At 52.2% G+C, this 9,168-nt stretch overlaps 1 protein-coding gene across 1 annotated transcript; it reads right to left on the bottom strand.

The window, feature by feature from the left end:
- Nucleotides 1-1,088: 1,088 nt before the first annotated feature.
- EIF4EBP1 (eukaryotic translation initiation factor 4E binding protein 1) lies at nucleotides 1,089-8,521 on the bottom strand. Its single transcript, XM_054804654.1, has 3 exons — nucleotides 8,264-8,521; nucleotides 2,893-3,063; nucleotides 1,089-1,499 (listed from the first exon to the last, which is right to left on the bottom strand). The coding sequence occupies exons 1-3, from the start codon at nucleotides 8,409-8,411 to the stop codon at nucleotides 1,468-1,470; spliced, it is 351 nt and encodes a 116-aa protein (XP_054660629.1). The 5' UTR covers nucleotides 8,412-8,521; the 3' UTR covers nucleotides 1,089-1,467.
- Between the last annotated feature and the right edge of the window lie 647 nt (nucleotides 8,522-9,168).

Genomic DNA, 9,168 nt, shown 5'->3' with positions numbered 1-9,168 from the left:
TGCAAGACTGATAAAGTGACACCCGAGGACAATACATTTGAATCTGTTCCCATTAAGGTTTCAGAGAAACGCTTAATCTTATCTTTAAAAAAACTGCAAGTTTATCTGCAGCAATTGCTTTGTTTCTTCTGTTACTCCCTATTAAAGGCTTGGATAGCATAATGCCACAATTGAGCTTAATTAGCAGATATTTAGATGCTATCTGCCAAGGCTGATTTGAACAGACACTTATTGTCTTTTAGGAAGTCTGAGGTTCATCCTCTTTCCTTGAGGTGCCTCAACCACCACCACACAAGCTGCCACCACCACCAGCACCTCTAACACAGCACCGCAGCAGCATGCTGAGGCTGCTCTAATAGATACTCGTTAAACTGCATCAAGACTAGAGGCGGAGATACTTTCTCTGGGAGCTCAAGTTGAACGCTCCCACAGTAAAATTATTTTTTAAGATGAAAACATCCCTCTCAAAACCAGACAGGCTTAGTTCTAACCCACCAGTTACCAGGTCAATGCAGTCCAAATCCCTGCCCACCAAGTGATGAAAAGGAGAATCAAGCATGAAAAGTTTCAAAAAATACAGCAAGAAACTGTAGCTGAGCAGTCACTCGCACAGTGGATGAGATGCGCTGGTTTGACTGGCAGGAGCCGGAGGCTCAAGTTTTCCCTGGCAGGAGAGGGCAGCTCGGAGCCAGGGACCCTCTTCCCCCCAGCACTCATCTACAGGAGGCTCCTACCAACCCCACGAAGCCGCCTCCACCCGCAGACTGCCTGAGCTCTGGCCCAAAGGCGCCCACAGACACCTGCACTGTGACCTTGCAGAAGAACCATCCAGAAACACAGAGCAGACAGCTCCTGCTATTTCTGGAAGCGGACTCAGAGCACACTGAAACTTCCTGCAGCGACCAGGTGTTGCATGTGGGACGTACACAGAGGTTTTGCCACGAGGGCTTACGGCAGCTCAGCCTGCGTCTCAGGGGAAACCCAAGAGCACGGTGTTTATCTCAAGGCTATACACAGGACCACCCGATTGATTTTCCTACAAGAAGTCAGTGGTTTCTTGCTGGAACAAACAAGGAACAGAAGCCGTATTTATTGCATTAATCTCCATACCAGGAGACTCAAAAATGATTTTTATTTCTCCCTTATATTGCATTTCTGTAACTTTTACAGTATTAAAATGATTAACAAAAGCATAAAACTGGAAACAAAAACAATCATTCAGAGTGTCTCCTCCGGCACCCCAAGGCCCGTCATCAGCAGGGGCTGCGCTTGTGTAATCACACGTGCGTGGAGAAGCTGAGACTCCGTCCTTGCAACAGGACACACGCTGTTCTCGGAAGGGAATGGACTGCCGTTCCCGGGAAGCAGGAAGGCACTCAAGGCATGGCCTGCTTTTAAGCCTGGCTGGTGGGAATCCTCAAGAGAAGGTCCTGGTTCTTCACTGGAGAAGCGCTCAGGGCACGTGCTTTAGATGTCCATGTCAAACTGCTCTTCCTCACCTGTGAGAGGGACAAAACACACGAATGAGGCCTCAAAGCTTCACATGAAATACCAAATATTTTACTGAAGAAACAACCATCAGCTGCCCTTCAGATGTGGCAGTTTGGACTTAAAATCCACGTTCAGGCATCAAGTTTGATAAGAAAACCACCTCATACAAGCAAAATATAACCTCTGTCTGTAGAGGGGATCTTACTTGCAGACAGACAAGAGCAGAAGTAGAGATGCCCTTTAAATAATTTATTTTTACCCCTGGATTTCCTTGTAAAAAGGAATGTAACGAATAACGTCGATGACAATCACTGGTATAAACTTCTGTTGCCAAAGACACGAGCGCACATTTCACACGTTACTATCTGTACAGCTGTTACCACAGCTCACCCAGTCTGACAGGGTGCCAACGTGAGCAGCGATGATCCGTTCCCGAGGACGGCGCTTCTTCGCAAGAGTCACAACCAAGCTGGCACCCAGCGTGCAGCCTGCATTTTGGGTTGCCAGAGAATCCATTGAGCCACTGAAGGTCACGACAGTGTGTAAAAAAAACAACATTAAGCAATATTGACTCTGGAAAGGTTTTGCTTAGAGTGGGCACAGAAGTCAGCTAACAAGCATTCAGATCTTTATTTTTAGAGAGAAGATATATAATCATGCTTGTAGTTTCAGGTTGCTTCAAGAAGTAATCTCACATAGCTTTAAAAAAAAAGTTCAAGAGAAATACTTGCTCGTGTTGCTACTACAGTGCCTGCAGTTATGTGCTGATGCGCACAGAGCGGCCAGTGACCTCTGTTCTCCTGTGGACCAACTCTGCCTTGCTGTCTTACACACACCTGCAAGTGCCTGCAGAACCTGCTAAAGACAGCGACGGATACCAGATAATCGATATCCACAAATCGGGTATTATACCCTAGCTACTTCCACTGAGCTCACTTGTACATCAGAAACCTCGGCGTCAAAAAAAAAAAAAAGTCAGAAGGAATTCACAACTGGGGCTGGTATTAAAACCCCCAGACAAACCCCGCTCTGAATCGTAACGTGATCCTTTCCAAAAAGGCAAAGCAGCTGCAGGATGGTGCAGGACGGAGAGGCAGCAACAGCTGCCCCCATTCTCTCACCACAGGACTATTAATCCAACAGCAGTTCTCCAAATGCTGAATTAATGAGAATTAAGTGATAACAAGAAGTTACACTTAACTAACTGAGAAAAATCACATTACTGGGGACCACCGCAGAACCTAATAACCATGAGAACCTAATTACCTAGTAACATCGAGCACACTTTGATTTTACAAGAAGTTAGCAGAGTATTGACCGTAGGGATCTCCCGGCTCCATTCCATGTGTGAACATTTGTATTCCCAGGAACCAGCACTTCAGTTTGTTGCCATGCTCTCACCTGTGCTCGCTTTCTCATCACAGCTCTGGACATGGTTGTTCTCAATCTTCAACTCCTCCACATTTGGGCTCGTAACTCCTGGAATGTCCGGAAGGTCAGAAGGTGGTGTTTTGGCAACCGGAGAATTGCGGCACTCCATCAAAAATTTACGATCATAAATAATCCTGGTACCTGGAGGGAGAGAACACCACTGTCAGCTTTTAGCATTTTAATGCACAAAATACAGCTGGGCCATCTTCACAGCTAGATGTGCAAAACAGGAGACACTTAAAATGATACCCATCATTTAGCACTTACTCCGCTCATTCTGCGCTACTTTACAAAAAAGCCAGATACAATTAATCTGCCAAAAAAAAAAAAAGGTATGAAAGTCAGTAACCCAAGCGATAGCTAACGCACCAGTGCACAGAGAGAACAAGACTCTGAAACCCAGACCGATATTGCGTGTGATAGGTAGAAGGGGCTGGATCTAACTCAAGGTCATAGCAAAACCCAAAGAAACTGTAAACTGCATTTCATTGCGGCTCATAAACATAACAGGCTTTTCTAAGTCGCCTGGGGCTGAGAATTGTAGACAGACACAAGCACACGCACGGGCTAACAGACACTGCCCGGCAGAAATCCCTGCACAGACATTTGCTCTCGCGTACCGGGTGCTGGCTGTCCGGCACGGTTACACAAAAAGGCTCGAACACAGAGTTGTTAATGCCCGGCTGTTTGAACGGTTAACCAGACCTACTCTCCCTGCCCTGCGTGGGACACGCCAGCTCCAGCACATCACAGCGAGCCTCTGCGGGAGCAGAGCTCGGCTCCAGGCACGGATTTCTAGGAATGATCTGAACAGCCTGTTCCTTATAAAGGAATTGTGCTGGAAAAAACTCAAAAAACACATACAGAAAAGGGATCTGTCCAAACAGACCGCAGCCTCAACCCAGAAAGTACTGAAAATCAGTTTTTTCTTCCCCCAAGAGGAAGTCTGTAAACCTCCTCTCTGGGTCAGGCCCCTACTGCTCCGCTCCTGCTCCAGCAAGAGGGAAAGGCAACTTCTCCTTGTGTGCTCCCTGAAAAACTTTTAGTTAAAATACACACACGCAGGGAAACAAGCACCCATTAACATCTGTTCAGGGACACTAAACTCACTTTATTTTGCAGCACGGCTATAACAATGTAGCTGCATATCACGTTTCAAGAAAATTCTGCTAATGAGCTCCCGAAACCCTGGAAACTTTTTCACTAAAAGATTTTGAATTGCTTCCCTAGATCCAAAGGGAGATCAAACCCAGCTCAGAACTGTGCCTAGCTGGATCTGAGCAGGCAGGCGACTAGCCTGCAAGTCGAGTGTTAAATTCCTGGGAGGTTCACAGAGGTGAGGACGGGGTTTCCTAGAACTACAGCTCCATACCGAGTATTAGGAGCACAGTTCAGGCGGACCAGAGCTTCCATGCCTGGTTCATGTTCCTCTGACGGTCACATGCCCAGAGCGTATGGAAGCAGGACACCCAGCCACGGCTGTCAACAGGCACGGCCCAAGGCCATAAAAATGGGCTCCTTCAAAAACATAAAGCCCAGTTAATAGCAGTTCTCCTCCTGTTGTAAGGGAGAGCATTTAGTATGAAAGACTACACCTCCTGGGAACTGCTCTGCTCCCTGAAAATCCCGGTTATACCACAGCTTCACCCCCCCCTCCAACTGCCTCACTGTGCAGCTTGGAAAGTCCGGATGAGAATTTGGCTCACTGAGTATTTTCATCAGGATGAAACACTAGGTTTGAAGGAGCATCCAGTACAACACCTCGCTCCTTTCCTGCTCCCTGACGGAGTACAGGCACCGTGAACTGCGCTGCTCTAAGCCATCCCGTCCCCGCTGAGAGAACCAACACCTCCGTGGCCGAGCCAGCAGTGCAGAGGCAGTTCCCTCTGCAAAAGGCACCTCTGCTCGCCGTGCATCTCTGCTCGCGACAGACCGAGCAGGCGGGACTCCCCAGATACTACTGCACGTGGGCTTTACTTAAAGACAACGTGTACGCGTGCCCTCGGCAAGCGGGCGAGCAGCCAGGACGGGCACAACAGGAACGCTGAGAACAGACTATGCTTAAAGGTCACACACCACCTCTTACACGCTCCTCTGTGCTCGTTCATGCTATTGTGTTGGGGTTTTTCAACCGCTGCTGGCTGCTGTAAGAAAAACAGCGCTGGCGGAGGACAGGGAATTTCTTCATCCTGCCATCCCTTCCAGAGGAGATCAAAGCCCAGAGAGATCTGTGAAGGTAGCTGAAAAAGGAAAATCAAGTCTTTTCCTCTTGGTTGCTAGCACCAAACCCAAGGCCAGAAACCACAGCGAAGCGAAGCTCGCTCACGTCAGCCCTACGGTGGGCTGTGCCGCTCCCCTGCTACCGGGATTAGAGGGAGGACGCTTTAGAGCATCGCGAGATGCGACCGCCCTCCTCAGAAGGGCCCTTTTAGCCAAACTGCATTTTAGGACATCGCTTCAACACTTCTGGAGACCCAAAAGCAATCTGCCCCAGAACTTCATCTCAGCATTGTGAAAAATCTTAGGAGGAAAAGCTTGTGGTTTTGACCCCAGAGCCAGGCCAGAAAAAAAGATGTTAAGGAGAAAGCTGACCTACAAGTGCCTGATGACTGGAAAAGCAAGTGTTCCCCTGCTCTCTCCAAGTAAATAACCTCGGCTGTTGGATGCACATAACTCGGCATACCACGGCTGTGGAGTCCCACCTTTTCCAAAGCTTGCAGTCACCCAGCACTGCTGCTGTGGGTTTCCAGCCCTGGCACCGAGCCCTTTTTCCATCACTCACATCCCCAGCGCTGCCTACAGCCAAAGGGATGACTTCAGAGATTACAGTCCTCAATTCTTCTCCAAAATTAGTCAGAGGTTTTGCACGACAAACTTGATTTGCTTCTTTCTTCCGATTCTTCGGATTTAACCTCCTGTTTTGCAGAAAATCTCAGACTTTCTTCAGTGGGCTACGTATGCTGAACACTTCCAACAAAAGGACCTAAACCAAGTGGTTCTGAAACATCAGATTATTTATTTTTACGGCAGTCAGGGCTTACACGCAAAGTATCCTGCCTGGATCTGTGGACATATGGGTTAGCGGAAGACAGATGAAGAGAGCACGGCCCAGGAAGCAGAGGGGCTCTCCGAGCCCACGCTGGCCTGGCCCCGGCACTCTTTAAAGTGACGCTTTAATGCATTAATCTGGGGAGTTTGCTGTGCAATGTATTGAGAATGTTTTCATGAGAGCTCTTCCAGACCGCGCAGCACAAGGAACTCTTTGCAATAGTGACCACGAAGGCAGACCAACTAGCCAAAGCTAACACCCCTCCAAGTCCTTCAGGGGTTTGAAGTCACTCCTCCTTTTAGCACCCAAATCCAACACCTGAAGGCAGACGGCCAGCGCCTGCAGCACGAGTTGTCCTCAAACAGGCTGGGGACGGACTAAAGTACCACGCAGTCACGAGAGCACTGTGGATTTTGCCAGGTGTGCACACCCTAACAATAAACACAATTCATGTTTCTCCTCCATGCTCTAGACATTCATTAACTCTCCAACAGAGACAAACAGATGATAATCCTGGAAGGCTCATTATGCTGCAGAGCACTGCTAATTGTTCATTTCTATTCTGTTACTCAGAGCACATGAATATAGCTGAGAAAGTCATTCTCCTTCTCCTATCTTCCATGGCATAATTACTGCAAGTACTATTTAAGTACTTCAGTTATTTACTGCTTTCAGAGGAGCGAGAACATGTGGCAAAAATAACACAAGAACTTCAGTTCCCCAACCAAGCTTTTCTGCACAAAAACAAAAAACCCAAGTGAGTCAGCAATGCTGACTTCCCCTTCTCTGAAATTTAACCCCTTAAATATTGTGTTGTGAAGAGTCTGGTAGGTCTGAGGGACGAACAAAACATCACCCACCACCCCCATTTAGTTTGTCCTTTTGGCTGAACTTCAAGTACAGTTTCATCATTCCTGCTGCTCACCCTGATCTTTTATGCAGCAGCACGGGGGAAAAATTCTTCAAGATATGGAAAAAATTATCTCAAACCACTGATCAGCAGGAGCGCAGGCAGCTGCCGTGGCTGGAAATACACACAAGCGATCCGATGCCCGGTGTTATCATCTGGAACAGCAGTCACGTATCTCGAAAGCCAAACTACTCAAAATAAACACTCAGGCAAGCCACAAAACCGTTCAGATGGACGAGCCCTTTAGGGAGCTTTGCACGTGACATCCCCACTGTAGTACGCGGGGACAGAGGACGCTTTAGGTGTAGCTCAGATAAACACAGAGCTTACACACTGCGGACTTGCAACCCAGCTGCCTCCACCCTGAGCAGGCAGCGAGTATAGCTAACTCTCACAATGTTTATTCTTTATTTGAAGATGAAATCTCTAAAAGATGCCACTCCTGGTAGTCACACGCAGCATGGCTATCGGGGCTGCACAAATCTCTTGCAGCAAAGAAAGAGGGAACCAACCCACCGTCCTTTTGTGACAGAGGAGCACTGCACTTTCAGAAGTTAGAGCAACTTGGGAGAAGAAAAAAAAAAGCCCCAGGGTTTACTTACTGCCAGAGGAAACAGCAAATATTAGAGATTAGAATTAATAAGTAACCCAAACTGGAGGATGGGTTCGCTCCAGCAAGGCTACCCAGGAGCACAAACAGCTGCCTTGCTTTGCAGCACAGACACCCAGGCGGACGCTGTCACGCTGCTCCGGCTCCAGTTCACTCTTGGGAGGGTGGAAATCCCCCCCCCCGCTCCCTTCTTCTCTCACACAGCACAGCAGCCGCCAAGCTCCCAGGGAAAAGGCTGGCCCTGCTAAGCCAGACCCCGGCCCGGGGAGGGGGGGACCCCCCCCAGGCAGCCCCCGGGGCTCCCAGCTCACCCCAGTGCTGAAGCGAGAACACCCACACAGCTGCTGCCGCCCAAACGGGGGCCCTCCCCACACCGCCTGCAGAACGACAGCCCCCCCCCCCGCACCCCCCAGTCAGAGCAAGCTCCCCCCCTCCCAGGCAAACCCCCAGCCAAAGCGGGGGCCACCCCCATATCCCCACCCGAATAAAAGACCCCCAAACCCCCATACAGCCCCTGGGCAAAGCCAGGGCTCCCCCCCCGCTCCCCCCGGACCAAACGAGAGCCCCTTCCCCCCTTCCCTCCTCACCCCCCCCCCAAACACTAGGGCCTTCCCCGTAACCCCACGCTGGGGGGGGGGGAAGAGCCGCCCCCGAACAAGGGCCCGTCCGGTTCCCACCGCAAACCCGGTGCCGCCCGCAGCACCGGGAGGGGAGGGGCTCCCGCTGGAGCATCCCCCCGCAGGGAGAGGCCTGGCCCCGGCCCGCCGCTCACCGCCCGGCGTGGTCCCGAAGACGGTGCCCCCCGGCGTGGTGCTGTAGTCGCCAGGCGGCAGCGGGGCGCCGTCGGGCAGGGCGAGGCGCTTGCCGGGGCCCGGGATGTCGCGACTTGGCGTCTGCCCCTGGCAGCAGCGGCCCGACATGACACCAGCACCGGGGCTGCTGCTGCTGCGGCGGCGGCTGCTCCCGCCCTGCCCGCCCTGCCCGCCGCTTCCCCCCACGGACACGCCCCTTCCGCCGCGGGGTGCGACGGGAAATCGAGCGAGGGGGCGGGGCAGGGCCGGGGGCGGGGGCGGGGTTTAACCTGAGCAGGGGGCGGGGCCTGGCGGGGCGGGGCGCGCCTGGGCGCACGGCGGGTCCCTGTGCCCCCCGGTCCCGCGGGGTAGGGGGGGTGGGGGGGGCGCGTTGCCCCCTGCCCCCCCACCCTGTGCCGTACCCCCCCCCCCCCCCGCCCTGCGGTGACCCCTCAGGGTGTGCAGAGGGATTGCTGACAGCGCTGCCCGCTGCCTCCTCCCCACCGGGGGGCGTGCAGCTGGGGTGGCCGCTGTGGGAGGTCCCGGGTGAGCCCCGTGTGAACCCTGCGGGGACAGATGTCTGCCCGCCTGGGTGGCAGACCCCCAGCCCAAATGGCTCTGCCACCTCCGGGGAAAGGGGGGGGTGAGGGGGGGGGGCAGGAAACAAACGCGGGGGGGCCCACACAGCGTCTGCACACGTGTCCGGCGCCCCCCCACGCCGTGCCCCGGGTGGGGTAGGACTGCTCCGGTCGGGGCTGCCCGGGCCTCGAGGCATTGGAAAAATAGATTTTTTTTCTTAAAACTTTATTAGCTAAACCATTTAAAGAGAAGCTGAAGCGCAGAGGGAGGGCAGCAGGGCGGGTTGGACCTGCTGTGCCCGGCCGGG

This window comes from Grus americana, chromosome 26 (genome assembly GCF_028858705.1).
Source record: "Grus americana isolate bGruAme1 chromosome 26, bGruAme1.mat, whole genome shotgun sequence".
Classification (NCBI taxonomy): domain Eukaryota; kingdom Metazoa; phylum Chordata; class Aves; order Gruiformes; family Gruidae; genus Grus; species Grus americana.
The sequence above is the reverse complement of the archived record's forward strand: the minus strand, read 5'-3'. Positions and strand labels throughout refer to the sequence as shown.

Excerpts from the sequence above, each read along its gene's own strand:
- EIF4EBP1 (XM_054804654.1), bottom strand. The coding sequence starts at position 8,411 with ATGTCGGGCCGCTGCTGCCAGGGGCAGACGCCAAGTCGCGACATCCCG. Across the intron at positions 3,064-8,263 it reads CTTCGGGACCACGCCGGGCG|GTACCAGGATTATTTATGAT; the intron begins GTGAGCGGCGGG and ends CTCTCCCTCCAG. Across the intron at positions 1,500-2,892 it reads TGATGAGAAAGCGAGCACAG|GTGAGGAAGAGCAGTTTGAC; the intron begins GTGAGAGCATGG and ends TCCCTCTCACAG.